Source organism: Leptosomus discolor, chromosome 6, assembly GCF_034619465.1.
Source record: "Leptosomus discolor isolate bLepDis1 chromosome 6, bLepDis1.hap2, whole genome shotgun sequence".
NCBI lineage: Eukaryota > Metazoa > Chordata > Aves > Leptosomiformes > Leptosomidae > Leptosomus > Leptosomus discolor.
This window is the reverse complement of record NC_141396.1, coordinates 29,042,762-29,061,005: the sequence shown is the minus strand read 5'-3', so window position 1 is coordinate 29,061,005 and position 18,244 is coordinate 29,042,762. Positions and strand designations below refer to the sequence as shown.

Here is an 18,244-nt window from a genome sequence, read left to right as displayed (position 1 = left end):
TAAAGTCACTCAGACTTACCAGCAATTAAAAAATAATTCATGGCAGAAACAGCATTACCAGACTACCTGAAAGAGCTGGGGAATCTGGGTGGACTGTAGGGTTTGGGGCCGCTTTTTTGCTTGGAAATCTATGAAACCAAATTATAGCTCTACTTTTTAACCAGCGTGGGAAGGTCCTCTGTCAACACCAATCATAATTTGCTGAAGTGGCTTTCTCACTGTTTCTGAAATGTAATCAGCATTAGAATATATTTACCTTTGCCAATGTGCCACAGCAATCTTTGGAAAAACATTATGACAAAAAAATGATTGATTAATTTGGTCAGCCATCACCATATAATTAAAACACTAATTTCTGCAGGCTGTCAACATGCCTTTCTTCTGAATTTCACAATGGTTGTAGCTCCACCTGTCAACATTTGGCAATGACAGAATTGCAGCTCCATTATTTTATTGCCATGGTAAGCACACAAAACAATAAACCAAACTTTTTTCTTAATGATACTTCTGCATGTTACACCTCTAACAATCTGGCAGCTGGCTTTCACAGTTCAAAGGTAGCCAGTATTCCTGAAGGGGGAAAAAAACCACCTATCACAAGATGAAAACATCTTTTTATTTAGTCTTTGCTCTTGGTAGTCCATGACAAGGCATCAGGCAAGAACAACAAGCAGTTAATCACAGAAGTAACGCTGACTTCATCTGTCCCTCTTGTAAAAAAGGAAAAATGCACAAAAATCTGAGCCCACATATCTGGATTCCATCCAAGAATATCTTCCTACTTTACAAAACAGCAAACCCCCTTGAATGCACGGACACTTTTAGTAGATGCAGCGCTCAAAAATGGTGTCATGCAAATACTGGAATCTAACCTTCTCTGCCTATGTCTCCAGAAAGGCTTGCTTTCCATGAAAAGCTACTGTGCTGCATCAGTGGAGTTGCAGCAACAACTCCTTTGTCCTTATTAGACGTCCTTACTAGACAGCCTTTGCTGCCTTTGCTTTAGAAAGGTAGAGAGGTTTTGGCAGAGAAGCTGAATGGGAATTTGACCTCTTTGGTCTTCTGTTTTTCCCTCTTGATAAAACCATATTATGATTGATCTATAGTTTAGCTTTTCCATACACCTATTCAGATGTTATTCACACATTTTTTTCCTATTAAAAAGAATAATAAAGTCCCTAATGCCCACGAAAAGAACATTTCACAGAGCAACAGGCACCAATATTTGATCTAGTTCTCAGGTTTTGAATAGTGTTCTTAAGCACATTGAGCCCTTCTCTTCCTGCTTTCATAATTCAGTTATACAGCAGTTAAACTGAATTAAGAGTATCAGTCTGCAAACTGCTTGTTTATCAGTTAATTAAAGTTCCCTAGCATGCCTGTGCATAAGTCAGCCAGCATGCACTGTATCAGTATCTATGCTAAAACATGATCTAGCATTACGAAACTTTCAATTTATATACAGAATGACAAAGCTGTGTGTTATTTCAAAAGTTAATTATTTCTGTTTCTTGTTGGATCATGCTTCTATAGATCAGCTGTAGACCAAGGGCGGTTAGACAAATGGCTTATATTAAACAAACTGTCCTTTCTATCAGGAAACAGGAGATCTCAAAAGCAACAAGGAAACAGACAGTGGTGGGCTAAGGCAGGATCTGGGCCCTATGTTTTTAGAAGGATTTCCAGACTGATTAAGATTTTCAATATTGAGCCAATAAGATTGGACGCATATAAACAAAAATACAGCTTGAACTTTTCACCCATGTGCTTCTAAAGGCATATCCACACAGATGCAAACTGACAGGTTTCAGCTAGACCAGGCAAAAGCCATCTTGTGTTTGGAGGCTGTACAGTGATATGTACTTATGTGGTGGCGTTTTCTACCTCATCCTGATTCTCAAGAAATAAAAGCACCAGTCTGTCTACAGACAGCCTGGACACAGGATCTTAAAGTTATCTTAAGACCACAGTGCGGTAGTCGCTGAAGAAACCAAAGGACCTACAGGTGCTTTAAAATCAGTTTCACCCACATGAGCAGTTCACAGTGGAACAGCAAGAAGAGATTGGTGCAACACCCTCCATCTGGACAAGAGCGGGAAGAAAGAATTAGTAAGTCTTTTATGGGTATACAGATGCTTATACAAATGTCTTTTGGCAATGGCCTAATAAACACTGAATCACAGAAAAGCCTACCATTTACAACAATGCAATAGATAACCAAAGCCTTTGGAAAGAGCGGATGAGGTCATTAGTCACAGAATCACAGAATGGTAGGGGTTGGAAGGGACCTTGAAAGATCATCTAGTCCAACCACCCTGCCAGAGCAGGACCACCTAGAGTAGCTCACACAGGAACACATCTAGGCAGGTTTCAAATGTCTCCAGACAAGGTGACTCCACAGCCTCTCTGGGCAGCCTGTTCCAGTGCTCTGTCACCCTCACAGTGAAAAAGTTTTTCCTTATGTTAATGTGGAATCTTCTATACTCCAACTTGCACCTGTTGCCCCTTGTCCTATCATTGGCCATCACCGAGGAGAGCCTGGCTCCATCCTCCTGACACTCGCCCTTCACGTATTTATAAACATTAACGAGGTCACCCCTCAATCTCTTCTCCTCCAAGCTAAAGAGACCCAGCTCCCTCAGCCTTTCAGCATAAGGGAGATGTTCCACCCCCTTAATCATCTTTGTGGCTCTGAGCTGGACTCTTTCAAGCAGTTCCCTGTCCTTCTTGAACCGAGGGGCCCAGAACTAGACACTATTCCAGAGGCAGTCTCACCAGGGCAGAGTAGAGGGGGAGGAGAGCCTCTCTCAACCTACTGACCACACTCCTTCTAATACACCCCAGGGTGCCATTGGCCTTCTTGGCCATGAGGGCACATTGCTGGCTCATGGCCATCCTGCTGTCCACCAGGACCCCCAGGTCCCTTTCCCCTATGCTACTCTCCAACAGCTCAGTCCCCAGCCTGTACTGGTACATGGAGTTGTTCTTTCCCAGATGCAAGACTCTACACTTGCCCTTGTTGTATTTCATTGAATTTCTCCCTGCTCAGCTCTCCAGCCTGTCCAGGTGTCTGAATAGCAGCACAGCCTTCTGGTGTGTCAGCCACTCCTCCCAGTTTTGTGTCATCAGCAAACTTGCTGATGGTGCACCCAGTTCCCTCCTCCAGGTCATTGATGAACACATTGAATAGTACTGGTCCCAGTACCAACACCTGAGGGACTCCACTAGATACAGGCCTCCAACTAGACTCTGTCCTGTCTGTCCTTCAGTCTCCAGTATCTTTACATCAGGTAAGTGTAACTGAATTGAATCTCCGTGGCCTATAGTCTTCCTTTGTTCCCTTTACTGCAGTGCTACCTATACTGTTATTCTATTCCAGTTTTTTAGTTTGTCTCATACTAGGTAGGACACTGAGGCCTAGTAAAAAGAGTTATTTTTAATGACTATTCAAGCCACTAGAATAGTGATCAGGTTTCAGGCTCTATAAGCAAAAACAGGCTCCTGAACATCCCGAAATATCCATATTGATAGCACCGAAAAGGCAGGAACTGCACTTCTGTGAGATCAGGACATCTGAGGAAAACAGTAATTCTGCAGTGGACCTGGTTAACCGCCCACAACTACCACATAGTCTCTATTAAAATCCAGGCACCCAACATGTTTCTAGGCTATCTCTTTTTCAAGCTGTTGGGGCAAATCTGACCTGCGTAATTCCTTGCTGTAGGCTTCAACAGTAGTTATGCACCTTGCAATCTATACAAGCCATCAGTAAGGACAAGGCTTGTGTTACTAATACAATTAAGTAAAGTGTCCTTGGCCTTAAGACAGCTAGCTTCTATACTCAAACAACATATCTCACCAAGTTGGTTGCATGCAGCTAGAAAAACTGGTGTAAATATTTTTTTATATACATATGTAAAGTTTGGAGGTAACCAATTTGTACGGTTTAAAATCACCTGTTGATTTACTGGTTGATTTTGCCGTTACTCGGAATTATTTGTTGAAATACTAAGGAAGAAAACTGGGCTTTCTCTAACAAATTTGAGCTTCTCCAGTAGTAGATGAGCTGCTCTTAATATTTAAAATCCGAGAGAGAAATTCCATAACCTCTTCTGCCAACACCTGCGTTAGAAAACCAAAATAACCCTGCTATTAAAAGTGTTGACGCCAATTTGGTTCATTTTGACAGAACTTGGCTAGGAATCAAACACACAGGCCAGCAAACCTCAGTTGCAACTTGTGGTGGTAAGGCAGTAATGAGTAGCTGGGCACAGCAAACTTCTAATCTAGCAGAGCTACAGCCACACTCTAACCATAGTCTTAGAGTTAGGCTTTTAATCCTCTTACTACATTGAATTATTTGTGCAATTCTCTTCTGCTAGAGCAAATACCAGTGTTTTACTATCACACTTAATTTCAACACTATATATCTGTACTTTGTTAGCATTTGTTGTCTTTATAGAACGTATTAACCTATGAAGGGCCACAAAATACGTATTTCATCTTTTCAATGTATGGTTTCCATTTCATTCTTTGTGGATGTCGTCTTCATCTCTGAGGACACCGACTGTGTCCACACTGACATCTACAACGCTTACTTAACTTTCATCACAACGAAAGAAAAGCAATATAACAAAGCACCTAATGCACAATCTGAAGTATCTGAATGACTCTGACTTAAACCGACAGGGGCATACGTCAAGCAGATAAATGCAAAAGAAAGACATTCTACTAAGCAAGGTACATTTCAAGTCCGCAGCATCACATCTGCAAGTTCTATTTCCTGAAACATATGTGTTCATGTGCCTTTAATGGGAATGTAAAGGACTTCCTGTAACATTTCCAGCAGAATACAGAATTAACTCATGATCAGTCTTTCTTCCTAGAACCAAGTTATATCCTAGGTCACTTTTTGGTGACGCTGGTTTAGTCACCTAGCCAGAGCTAAAAGTTCACAAAGCCATCATAGAGATTTTGCTTGAATATTTTGTTCATTAGATAAAGCTTGTCAAATCTAGTAATTGGTTTGAAGAACACATAGTTTTCTTTTAAGTTGAAAACAAAACCCCAAACGCCATACTGTCTTCTTTCAGTAACGTGTTTAAATGTATTTGCGCTCAAGCGTTTCTCCCCACACCCACTTTGCTCACAACCGCTGTCATTTTTGCCACTGCATAAATCATCAAACTTCAGTGTAGTACATACTTAAAATGATTGTGTAAGGGGTAAAACTCAAGTACTTCACGGATAAACCATTTTGTTAAGTTGAAAACAAGCATAATTTTAATGCATTTTGTTTCCTGTTCTTGATTTAACTGGTTATATTTGGGTGATAAGCAGTTGATAGTGGAGTTTGTAATGGGTGGTGTGAAACAGAGCACTGATAATATTGAAAAGGTCACCATTTGCTATGCTGCACTACCAAAACAGCATTTTTAAATTGGGGATTGTTTATGCTGCACTACCAAAACAGCATTTTTAAATTGGGGATTGTTCACGCATCTTGCAGGTTAGGCTTAAAACTCAAGACTTCTGGGAGAGAAGGGAGATTGCTTAGACATGTAGAAGGGGGAGTGGTAAGGCTAATTGCATTTCAAGCCACAACTCTTCAGGAAATGATACATGTCATTCTCCATTCCTGTGGTTTTACTATTATGATCCAAGAACATTCACAGAAAACAAAGTTAGCACCCTGAGATGATTTGGCAAGTGGTTTTTTTGCTTATGCCAGTTATTGTTCTAATAGAAAACCTGCTCTGGTTAGCTACAGTTGAGAAAACACTGGAGAAGAGCAGAGCTAGTGAAATCCTTATTAAGTTACAGCTTTTCATGTGTAGTAAGAGACAGACTGCAGGCTTAAAAGACTTACAGAATGTGAATGAAAGTCACTTTGTCTGGGAGAAGACAGGTGAAAAAAACGACTAAAGATCTACCAAGCCAGATGAGCAATATCCTAAATGCTAAATAGGGAGGACAGCGAAACCCAGAATTATGAACTGTAGCCATTAGACTCACATAGAAACCATTAGTTGTGTTTTTATTGAATGAGGGGAAGCCCTACGTAAGCATTTTAAGGATGACTCAGAGAGGCTCTGAATTGAGGCAATTTCTAGATGAGAGATGTGCCAAAAAACCCCCCATCATCAAATGCCGCAGGCCGAACTTTGGATGAAATACGGAATAAATAGGAAGAATTTTGCTTCCACTTGGAATTAAGACTGTATTCAGGCTTACCCTATTTAGTCCATTTTTAATATTTTAACTATTGCTATCAAACTATTCAGCTCAAGAACCACAAAACACCATAGATCTAAATAACTGCTTAAACAGCTCCAAAGCAGTTCATTGGGTAAATACAGCCAAACTTTTCTCCCACAGGAAGTAGTCACCAGTAATTCCCCTTCCATTACGCCAGGGTTTTCACTCTCTCAAAAAAAAAAAAACAGTAGAAAACTATTCACATACTAGAATAGACTGACAACTTATCCTTCCTAGGAAGCATTTCCTCCATATGCACGTGAGAAACTACTACACAATGAAGCCTAACATAACTTTTTCAGACATGCTGATTTTGTTAAACATGAAGCAAAGCTATATGGAATCTTTGTGCTGTAACTAAAGAAAACAGATCTAAAATAACTAGAATTGAGAAATGCAGTGGGCTTTGCACTTATGAAAAAGTTGCAAATGACTTCAAATAGCCCTGCTGTCAAGTGTATGTTTTTAACCTCCAGTGAGCCATCAAGCTTCCTGAATGTTCATACTTATGTCCTAATCACTACTTCCTTAATATTACCAGCCAAGTTATCTTTTAGGGAAAGTGGTAAGGTCACTGTGACCGCATGTTGGGTCTTATCTGATCATTACCTTAACCACCCTATGATTATTTTACACTATGCCCTGTAATTATATTCTGGTATTCTCCACCTGCATTGTCTATTCCAAAATTTTGTAAAATATTAAATAATCACTTCTTGTCACTGTATAAATAGAGCATCTGACCAGAATGAATGACCTGCAGGATACTTTCCACTACCTCAAGTAAACTTGTATTGTTTGAAGTTTTAATATTAATAATGACTAAAAATCCAAATATACAGTTTACAAATTGACCTGTTTCCTTACAGAAGACTTCAGTAGTTGCACCTCAAAACTCACAGCTAATGGAAGCTTTTAAAGACTGTCTCCACAACAGTCAGAAAATTCATAAAAATAAACAGGGTTTCATAATCGTGAGTAAAAACAAAGTTCCTAAACAAGACAAAAACAAGCCGAGTGGATAAAGGGAACAACAAAAGTCTAGTACTTTATTTAAAAAATGGCTTTTAATATAAATCTGAATACAAATATAACCAAAACACCCCACAGTCTTCTCAAACAATTCCTCAAGGTTTTCTCTTATCAATTCCCTGACAATTTTGCAAGCGCTTGTTTTCTCTGTTCTACAGTCATATATTCACAGGCTTCCAAAATATTTACTATAATTAAAGTCTGTTGAACTGTTTTTGCTTTTACCCATATTCTTCCATTCATTCCCAGTACCAGCTCAAATGGGTACAATTGTGACAACTCCTGAATTATTTCACATTTGGGAGCCAAGAGTCTGTAAATAAAATTAAAAAAAAAGTCAGAGGAAGAAGTGCTTACATTTGATAGACACCACATTGTTATCAACCAATAACTAAACCACAGTATGGCATTACGGGAGCTAAACAACATCAAAAGGCATACTGATCAAGTTGCATATACATCCAAAATAGCAATACAGTACCAGATTTTTAATTCCCCTCTCATAAAATACATGCATCTAAAAAAATACAGCACTTGTGAATTTAGTTGTTTTTTCCTGATTAGATGCAAAGATGACATTTAAAGTGAATTCTATGATTTAATAAATTCTAAAACTACACTGTTTGACAAAGTGACATGTTTAAAGTACTGTTTGATAAATTTGATACCAGAGTTAAAGATGTGTCTTTCAAAACATGACTTCCCTTCTCCTTCGGGAGACAATACTAACACCAGTAAACATAGAATATTTTGGTTTTATTAGGTGACAGCACACTGAAAAATTAAAGTGTTAAGAATATTGTAATACATCTAGGATTAAACCAAGCTTCAACAGGCTTTCTAAAGAAGAAACAAGCATATCAGGATTTAGCAGTTCACTTGTAATACACTGTTATTTCTTTACTCGCATACAGACAGAATTGGGGAAACAAGCAGAATGGCTGCAAAAATATTTGTCTCAGCTCACGCTGACTCCCAATGGACATGTAAACCAGACAAACAATTACCTTAAAAAACAGGTATGAAATAGCTGCTCTGCATCTCCACATTGTTTTTCCAAAGAACAAAAACAACCCCCCCACACCCAAAGCCAACAACAAAGCTTGACTATCATTTATCCATATAATCTGGTTTTCTTTGATAGTCACAAAAATCTTGCATTTACATTGGCATAAGTAACTCTGAAGTTCACAATACATTTAAAAGCTTATGAAACAGTTCCTGGATTAACATGCCAGTTTTAAATGAAAATCCCACAAATTTTTTAGCTGCATCCTTATTTCAATGCAATTTATTTTTCTTTGGAAGTCAGAAAAATAGTGTGTATTGATGTGGAAAGACCCCTTTAATCAGCTGTCAGTCAAATGTACATCCCCCACTATCCCATTAAGCAGAAAAAGGACAGTAAGCATTTCCAATTTTTAAACTCCAAGGTAGAAGATACATACCTGAAACCCTAGCCCTAACAATTGATTTCCCCAGGTCACTAGTTTTATTTTCCATACTGCCTTGGTGACCACATCACTTCTGTTAAACAGGTCACACAACACCACGTAGAAGAGACTCTAAATCTCTTAAGAGGGAAAAAAAGATTTCCTTCTAGGCCAACATCCATGCTCTACTCGGTAAAACCAGTATAAGTGCACTAAAACAATTACATACTCCAATTACCAAATTGTCCACACAGCTCAGAGGAAACACCTGAGCAAATCCTACCCACCATATTACACGTCAGAGTGACTACTTACTTTTTTTTAGTACTTACTTTCTTATTAGACCTAAGGAAACTTTAAAGAGGAAGCCATCTTGTCCAATGATTCCCATCCCACTTGATCTTCCACTGCTGTCTATACAGACCATTTCTGGTTCCATGTCTTTATTTGCTACAAGGAACTGACCATAAATAAGATCTCCCACCTAAACAGTAGTAGAGAAGATCACACTAGACATTTGTAAGAAATTCTCAGTTGATAAAAGATCCTCTCACAAGGCCACAAGATAGTTTTAATATATTGGTCATCGAAAAGTAAACTGGTATAATAAGAATTATTTTCTCTTCTTCTACTAAAGGACCCATCTTCCAGGCACAATTATCTTGTGCCACTACTGGAATTTGAAAGATACAAAAAAAGGTACAGAATTTTATTTCATGGACTGTTCCTCTTTTAAATACCAAACATGCATTCCTTTCTAAGCAACGTGCTCTTGTAATCATTTATCAGGAATTCAACAAAAAAACCCTCCACTAACCTATTTTGTTTTTCTTTACAGTCCATTTTTACGTTCTGGTGACGGTATTTCAGTTGAATGCAGCAGCTATGGCACGCATGTGCCACAAAACTGTTTATAACAGCATCATTAAAAATACATTTTCTACCAGTATCAGATTGTTATAAAGCCTTAACTTCAGAGCGCCCCCCCGGATGCACATTACTCATGAATTACATCTGCTGCTCGCAGTGTTACTGAAAAAGTTAAAACGTACGGAGTGAAAAAGCCTGCCATCTGGCAGACAGCAAACATGCTAGGTACATGTTCTCTTAAGAAGCCTCAGAAAGCCCACCGCCTAACCGTGCAAAAAAACCTCCGAAGAGGGTCAAGGCGAAATCATTGCAAACAAACCCGCACTCCTTTTACATGCGCCTTACACTCACAAAACGTAACAGAAGCACCACCAAGCGACATCACTAAAGCACTACCGCCAACAAACAAGAGCATTAACCTGCACGTTCGGCCTGTTCCTCTTCGTGGCGCCTTCAAAGGCCAAGTAGGACAGCGACGCCTGCTGGCTCCCGCCGACGTCCAGCTTAAACACGTCTCCCGCTTTGGCCGTCACGATTCCTATTACGTGGTCGCCCTTGACCGGAACATACTGCAAACGGGGTTGGCGGATAAACGGGTCAGGCAAGCACGGACAAGACGGAGGCTTTCCCGGCGCCCCACTGCACACACCCGGTGCCCCCCGCGCCCCTACCCGCTTCTGCTGCGAGTCCACCCAGTAGGCGCCGCCCGCCGCCGCGCCGCCGCCCGCCTGCCGGTGCCGCAGCAGGCCGCACTTGGTCACCAGCAGCCCGGCCCCGCACCGCCGCAGGCCCGGCCCGCAGAGCAGCCGGCCCCGCGGGGCCGCGCCGGCACCCAGCCGCAGCCGCTCCCCATCCTCGTCGGGGTGGGCGGGGAGGAGCAGCACATCCCCAGGCAGCACCACCTGCCCCACGGACGCCGCCGCCATCGCCGCGCAGGCGCAGAACCGCTGCCGGGCGCCGCGCAGGCGCGGGTGGCGCCGAGGCGGGGCGGCCGGGCTGAGGCGGGTAACGCCTCTGCCGGGCGCCATTAAAGGGGCAGCCGCAGCCCGGTGGGTGGGCGCCCCCTCAGCCCTCGGGGCAAGGGCGGCTGCGCCTTTGCCGCCCTGTGAAACGTAGCCGCAGAGCGCCGGCGACATCCGCTGGCCAAGGGCGGCAATACTTGCTCCCGGCCTGGGTTTTCTGCCGGTTGCTCTCTAAGAAATACCGACGCCAGGTCCTTGCCTCAACAGCCGGTCCGTGACGCCGGTGCAGTCTTCCCTTCCGGCAAGAATTCATTCTGCAGTCTTCCGCTGCTGCCAGGCGATACTAGTGCGATTAAGAGCTAGAATCAATACAGACGCTGAACTAATTCTCTCAGCTGTAACTATCCGCAGGCGTTTTAAACGCCCGATTACAAGTTGCCAGTCAAACTGGGTGGCCACGTCTGAGGTGGGTGTCAGCCGCGAAGTCCGTGGAGGAGGAGAAAGGATGGCTGCCGCAGCGCTGGAGGCCTGGCTGGAGGCACGGGAGATCCCCGCCGCGGTCGAAAGGGCACCCTGCGCTCGGCTGCAGCACCCTCCGGCCGCGTCAGCTCGGGTCCCCGGCCAAAGCTCCAAGAGCACCTCCTTCCCTCAGTCGCTCTCTACATTTATCTCCCAGCGGATACACACACGCGAACCAATTCAGTCTCGGAACTCGTGAGGGAGGACCTGCACGTTGTCAGGTGGCTGCACCCAGGACTGATCGAAGACGCTTGTCGTCGTTGTGGAAACCCCTTCTGTTACCAGCGGGAACCGTTCACCGAGAGATAGCGTTACACGCGTTTAAAACGGGTTCGCTCCTAGGATGACCCCTCCGCCACCCCGACCCGGCTGTATCGCTGCGCCGCTCGCTCATCCCCGCCGCCTGCGAAGGAACAGGCTCTTGGGCGCGCCCGCGATTTACCTCCGGCGGCCGGCACCGCCCCCTCGCCGGGCCCTTCGTCCAGTCGCGTACCCCCTGAAGGCACGTAGAGGTCGCCGTGCGCCGGCGTGCGGTGTTGCTTAGCAACCCAGCGCGTTCTGGGCGGCGCGCGGCTGGCCGCGGGCTGTAGCGGAAGCGGGTGGAGAGGCGCCCGGCGGCAGTCGGTAGGAGCGGGCGTGGGGGGGCGGTTTGTGGCGGAGGCTGCCGTCCCGGGGCTGCGTTGGGTCTTCGGGAGCTAGTGCCAGGGCGCAGCAGGAGCGGGGCTGCTCCCTGAGGGAAGGCGAGAGGGGGCAGCCGTAGGCGGCCATAGCGCGGGGCGGTGCCAGAGGCCGAGTGGCGGCAGCACCGGGTTCTAGTGACAGTCCGCGAAGCAACCGGGCGAGGCAGGGTAATGTGCCAGGTCCACCAGGGAACCCCAGCATCGCCCCAGGCGCGGTGTTGGGAAACCGGCCCGCCTAGTTCAGGGGAGCAATAAAGGCCCCAGCCTATGCCTAAATAGAGCCCGGGGCAGAGGTCGTGGGTGGAGGCTCCAGGTGAAAATGGTAGGGACAAGTGAGGTCTATTTGTGTCCTCAGGGCCCTGATAGCGATCTCTGGGCCTGCCGCTTCAGGAGCCGGTGTGAACGCGAGAGGTTTTGCGTCCGCGGCTTTTCCCACAGAGCAGCGTGAGGTGCCCCGGCTCCCTCCTGCCGTGCCGGCCGTGTGGTGGGGGGCTGCTGCTCGAGGGGCGCCGTCCTAGCGAGGGGTCCGCTGCCGCCTCTGGGCCGGGGCTGCGCCGGGCGGGTTCGGTCCCGTTGACAGCAAACGACGGGTGTTGCAGCACTGCAGAAATCGGGTTGCAGGTGTGCTGCGTGCTCACTGGCGCTGGGCTAGTAAAACCTTACGTGTGTTCAGGGATTTGCGTCTTTCCTAACTGTATAGAGTGATTGCTTCAGACCCTGGTCTTGGGTACGTACCCTAAAGACAGCTTTGTTAGTTCAAACTAAAACCTATCCATAATCGTTTGCAGAACTTCTTCCCTATTCTTCAAGTATCTGTATAGAAGTTTTCTGTTGTGTTTTTGTTTTTTTTTTTTTTTTTTTTTCTGTCATGTTGACCCAGAGTTGACAGCATATTTCTGAGTAGTTTCTGAATTACATGTGCCTAAACGGTACGGATGGTTTTGAGCATTTTTTTCTTCAGTGCTTGGTATAACTTATCTAGCACTGGAACTTCTGAGAACTGAACCACTATTGAATTTAAATAGGCTTACTCTTTTTATTAACTTGGCAATTAATAGAAGAATGTCATATTCAGTATTTGGTGGCTGGGGCAACAATTCTTAAAACCCCTAGTTTAATTCTGACGTTGATGGCTAATGTCTGTCTGTCTGTTGTTAGTAGGTGTGAATGGAATCTCAGTATCTGAAGAGATGCCTGGGAAGTTGCTTGAAAAAGGGACTGGCAGAAGTTGTAGAGTATCGGCCAGCAGATCCAATAGAGTATCTGGCACATTGGATTTACAATTACAGAAGAATCTTAGATGAAGAAAAAAAGGTGGATCCATGTTGGGCAAAAAATTTCGTGACGATATAATTGATGCTATTTAATCTCTATTTTTTTTAATTGAATCTGTGTTACCTCAAATAGAGAATGTTGGAGAGGACTGAGCTGGAACAAGAACGTGAGGCAGCCCTGGTAGAACTTGAAAAGTTAAGAAAAATTAAGGAAGAAGAGCTAATGATCCAGCAGAAACTTGAAGAACAACATCAGGTTAATAATACTTAATTATAAATGGTATATGATGCTGTGGCATCTTGTAGCTCTCTGTATACTTCTAATCTCTGTATAATGATTTTGATAGAAGGTAGCATAAAACAAATATTTTAATCTCAGTTTTCTAAATAATAACTGAAATGATTAGTCAGCACATGGAAAGGAAAACTTACATACTATGTGGTCAAATGCTATTAAAAAAAGAAGGAGCCTAAGTTAAAAGCAACCAATTCAAGACTTACATGGAAGTAGCTTAAAATAAGTAGCCTGTATTTGTAGTTAATTATGAACAAGAGCTGGTGCAAATAAAGCTAGAAATCATTGCAAAAATTTTTGGGAGGCCTGGGAGTAGTAGCCAATCATAACAGTAACGTAAAAAAAAGTAATGAGAACATATACGCAATTATAGAGTCCTGAAAATGGTTGGGAATCAAGGAATGAAGATTGCATATTTAAGCAACATGTATAGCTTGATTCAATGAGGTGCCTTTTTCTTTCCTTAGCTACCTGAAGATTCTGTTGGCATAAAGCAATTTGAATCCTATGCTTTGTGGACTTGAAATACGAGAAAAAAAGATAACATCTGTGTTTCTAGCTATGCTTTGTAAAGGAGTCATGTGAATTTGACCACATGTTTAACAGTCTTAGTGTTGTGTGGTAATGTTGACATTATCTGACTGGGTTTTTTTACATGGCTGACTTTCATGATGTTAAAATCAAAAGCATAATTTTGTATCTGTGCTGGTCTAATGAAGCCCAGTTCTAGTGTAGGATGCATTCATTCTGTTTCACTTGGTCAGCGAGGGTCAGCTGTCCTGGCTGTGTCCCCTCTCAACTCCTTGTGCACCTCCAGCCTCCTCGCTGGTGGGGCCATGTGAGGAGCAGAAAAGGCCATGACTGTGGGTAAGCCTGCTGAGCAGTAACCAAAACATCCCTGTGTTATCAGCACTGTTTGCAGCACAAATCCAAAACACAGCCCCATACTAGCTACTGGGAAGACAATTAACTCTTCCAGCCAAACCAGCACATAACCGCTCACAGAGTGCTACAGGAAACAATATTCTCTAGGCCCTAGTGCAACAACACATTCAACAAAATGTGAACACTTGGATTATGCATTTTCTGAAGCTTTGATGCAATAGGACTTAGGGTCACAAAGAATAAACGCTTTGTATTAGGTATTTCCTATTGGAAATATTAGAGGTTGCTTATGAAGATGATTAAAGTCAGTGACATTGCTTACCAACCTTTTCTATAGATCTGATTCTATATGGATTCATCTGTCTATACAGCTCTCTTTGATACTATACCAAGTATCAAACTTAATCCAAGGTATAGGAGGTAGTGAATATAGCTTGATAAAGAGTACACGGAATGAGACAGTACCTTAAGTGTGCACACTAACGTCTGTTGTCTATTTCTTCTTCCTCTTGGTAGCAAAGCCTTTCTATTCATGAAGTCTAATACCTATGAAAATGTTGAGTCAGATCATACTGAAAATGCTTGATGTTGTTAGCATTGCATTTATGTTTTGTGCTTCCTTTTTATTTTATTTAATATTTCAATCGTGAAATACATTGTAAGCAAAGAGGTGGGGAAGATGAATGTGGGGTTTTTTTCCTTCTAATTTGTCCTTTCTTAAACTGACTACAGGGTCAGTTGGAACAAGAACGTAGGGAATTGGAACTGCAGAATGAAGACGATGAAATGCTGTTGCAGCGGCAAGATCAAGAGGTTTAAGCCAAAGCTTAGACAGTGGTTTGAAAATACTGTTAATCAGCTGTCTTTTCCAGATGCAGGCACTAAATATGAAACACAAGGCAGAAGCCCATGGATGTTGAAGTAATGCATAATTCTTTTTTTAAAAAGTGAAAATGGGGCAAGAATGTCTAGCACCTTGCTTCCAGTCTGGGTTTTTTATTTGAGTTTTGGTCTGTTCTATTAGGTTTATTTAGTTTATATTCAGAACAGAGTGTAAATTTATTGCAAAATTTAGCATAAGGTCAGCTTAGTTGATGCTTTCACATTCCTTGATGATATTTATGAGAAAGTAGTTGTCTTGGTTTGAAAGACAGGTGTTTGCGGAGGAAGGCAGGAGCCTCCCTTGAAATGGAAAATGCAACCCTTTTCCCTCCAAATTATTATAATTTTGAAATTAACGGGCCTTCAGGCAAAGATATGGGGAATAGGAATAACAGTTCTTTACTTATATATAACAAGGCAGGGAAAAAAAAAAAAAACAACCCACTGGTTTACACTGACAGAGTCAGAAATACAACCTGACACCCTGTTAGGGTGGCAGTAGCAGTCCGATAAGATGGTGGCTGCAGTCCTCCTGAAGCGATGGATGTAGTTCTGTTGAAGCAGCCATCTTGTAAAAGAGTCTGGTCTTCCTCCGAAGGTCCAGTGGTAAGTAGGTAGCTCTTGTCCTCTGGAACTCCATTGGGGGGGAAAAACTCCTCTGGGAATCCAGTGGAAGAAGGCTGCTAGGGTGTTCGAGATCTCAGTTTTTATTTAGCATGGACTGCTTGGCTCCTTCCCCCCGGGTGGAGCATCTCACAATGGGATGGGGAGTCGTGAGGCAGTTCCTTGATGGGCCATTAACAGGAGATAGTCCAGGAGCGAGTTATCTATGGGTCAGGCGATAAGGCATTGTTGTGCCCATTAATAGAAGATAGTCCAGAGGGGGGAGGCAGGGAGCACGGCCCCACCTGGTCTCAACAGCTCCTGAAGATGGTAATGAATACTTTTTTTTTTCTTTTGGCACATTTATACTACTGTCCTAGGTTACAGTGTACACTCACTCATGTCAAGTTTTAAGTGTCTGGACAGTAGTGTTTTACAGTGTGTCAGCGCAAAGTCCGTTTACTGTACCTGGAAAAGCAACTGTGGTTTGGAATTGGAATGCCTCTTGATCCTGGTGCACAGGAATTTATACTAACAGAACAGTGCATATACAGATGTCCATGTAAATATAAGGTCTTTTAATGCTATTTCAGTAAAAACATACACTGATAATTGGCATATTTATCTCAATAAAGCTTTTAATGTGAATATCACTTAAATTTACGTGGAACACGTCATATTTTAGAGATATGTATGTTTTTAAAACACTGCTAAAATACTGACAGAACATAATTGTAGAAAGATGACAGCATGAAAGTGACAGAAGAAAGTGAATATGCAGAAGCTGAAACCAAAATTCCTGTTATTAAAAAAAAAACCTGTTAAAAATAGTCTTAACAAGCATACAAAGACCTTATTCACACACTAAGACATTTGTATAGCGTGCATCTAAAGTATTCTTTTTATATTAATACATAATGTCGTTTTAACACATCTGAAATATTCTTTATAGATAATTATTTGTGACATGGAATACTTTTAACTGAAAACTGGTTTTCATTACCATAGGAAAATGAGAAGATGATAGCTGAACTTACAGATAGACCTGGAGTGCCTAATTTGACCAGAGTTGAGGAGCTAGATGAGAATGGACAGTTGGAGGTAAGTGTTTAGAAAGAACAGGGAGATTATAAATGATTGATTCTTACAGATTTAATTTTCTGTGCTGACTTATCAAAGGTTAGAACTGTTGCAGTTAAGACTGTGCTTTTTCTCTCCTATGCTTTTAAGGGACAATATCTTGGCCACAACCTCCAAACTGCTCATAGCCTGTTCTCTGGTACAAGTTAAGTCGTTCTAAAAGGCTGTGTGGTGTTGGCTGACTCAGTCCTCAAGATTTAAAATGTCCTTTTGTATTCAGATATGTTACAAATAAAAGTATGAATATTCTCAGAGAGGAGGCAGCCTTCCTTTACCATGTGAGCAGATAGTCGTATACAACATGTACTAAATCACAAAAGATGACTCGCTTTTGAGTGATTTAAGTTATTTATATATTTCTGGTTGGTGTGAAGTATATTTTTTGTGCAGCAGAATGCAATCTTGTGTAGAGATATCTGAGTAAGCATTTAACATATCATACCAGATCTAAGGACACACTGTTCACTAAGGCTAGTACCTACTGAGAATCAAGTTATCTGAGCCTTGTGCCAACGTGAATGTACTACTTTCAGTACTGCAACTATGGGTCTAGATTGTGATCCTCAGACATCTTCTATGCCCAGCTGGTTTTGTTTTTTTGTTATTCGTTTTATAGTTGACAGTTCAGGGAGAGAACATGAATCAGCCTTCTTTTATTGTAAAGCATGGCAGTACATTTAACAGACGATGCCAACTCCTGTGAAATCACTCAGCTTATGAGTGGTCATGAATATATGATATGTCTGACTCGTTCCAGTTAGTGGTATGACTTGAGATTTTGTTACACTGGTTTTAGTACGTCATTATCAGAACCGTTTTTCCTTTATTAGCCTTAATAATTTGCTTACTTAATTTCTGGTATCAGTAGTGTAATTCTAGCTCAGAATTTATGTTGTGATATTAATAAAAATTTATGTTGTGATATTAATATGCTTTATGCTTAAGGTTAAATAACAGGCTGTTTTATAAGTGCTCTCTAAGTATATTTATGAACATACTTGTAACTATACTTATGGTCAAGTTTTCACAATGTTCAGTTAATGCTGGCAACTGACAGAATTTCTCTTTATTTTTTTAGATTGTAACAGGTCTCATGGCAGAAGCAGAACAAGAAAGTTCCCAACTGATCTGAAAGTAGTAAATATATTTTCTACTCATTACTTGCTGGTCCTGAACTGTAATATCTTAATTTATGTATTTTATATATAGAACTGATTTACATACCTGTTGTTTAAGTTTCTGTGCTTTCTGGGTGTTTGTAGAAAGACTGTTAGTTCTGGGATGTGATACTTTCTTTTTGTTCTTAAACCATAGTAGCTAGCACAGCCGACTCTGAGGAAGAAAACTGCAACTGAAATGAAAGTAGTAAATGTATTTTCTACTTATTTCTCATTGCTTCGTGGAACGTAAC

The 18,244-nt window shown here is 42.2% G+C and overlaps 2 protein-coding genes across 2 annotated transcripts; one reads left to right on the top strand and one right to left on the bottom strand.

Moving 5' to 3' along the window:
- Window positions 1-7,280: 7,280 nt before the first annotated feature.
- Window positions 7,281-10,519, bottom strand: EXOSC3 (exosome component 3). The gene is made up of 4 exons (XM_086466756.1): window positions 10,265-10,519; window positions 10,013-10,162; window positions 9,056-9,207; window positions 7,281-7,603 (listed from the first exon to the last, which is right to left on the bottom strand). Exons 1-4 carry the CDS (start codon window positions 10,517-10,519, stop codon window positions 7,402-7,404), a joined length of 759 nt encoding a protein of 252 aa, XP_086322882.1. The 3' UTR covers window positions 7,281-7,401.
- A 2,402-nt stretch (window positions 10,520-12,921) lies between these two features.
- Window positions 12,922-18,244, top strand: LOC104342065 (DPY30 domain-containing protein 1). The gene is made up of 5 exons (XM_086466956.1): window positions 12,922-13,068; window positions 13,162-13,284; window positions 14,941-15,021; window positions 16,702-16,794; window positions 17,912-18,244. The coding sequence occupies exons 1-5, from the start codon at window positions 12,922-12,924 to the stop codon at window positions 17,963-17,965; spliced, it is 498 nt and encodes a 165-aa protein (XP_086323082.1). The 3' UTR covers window positions 17,966-18,244.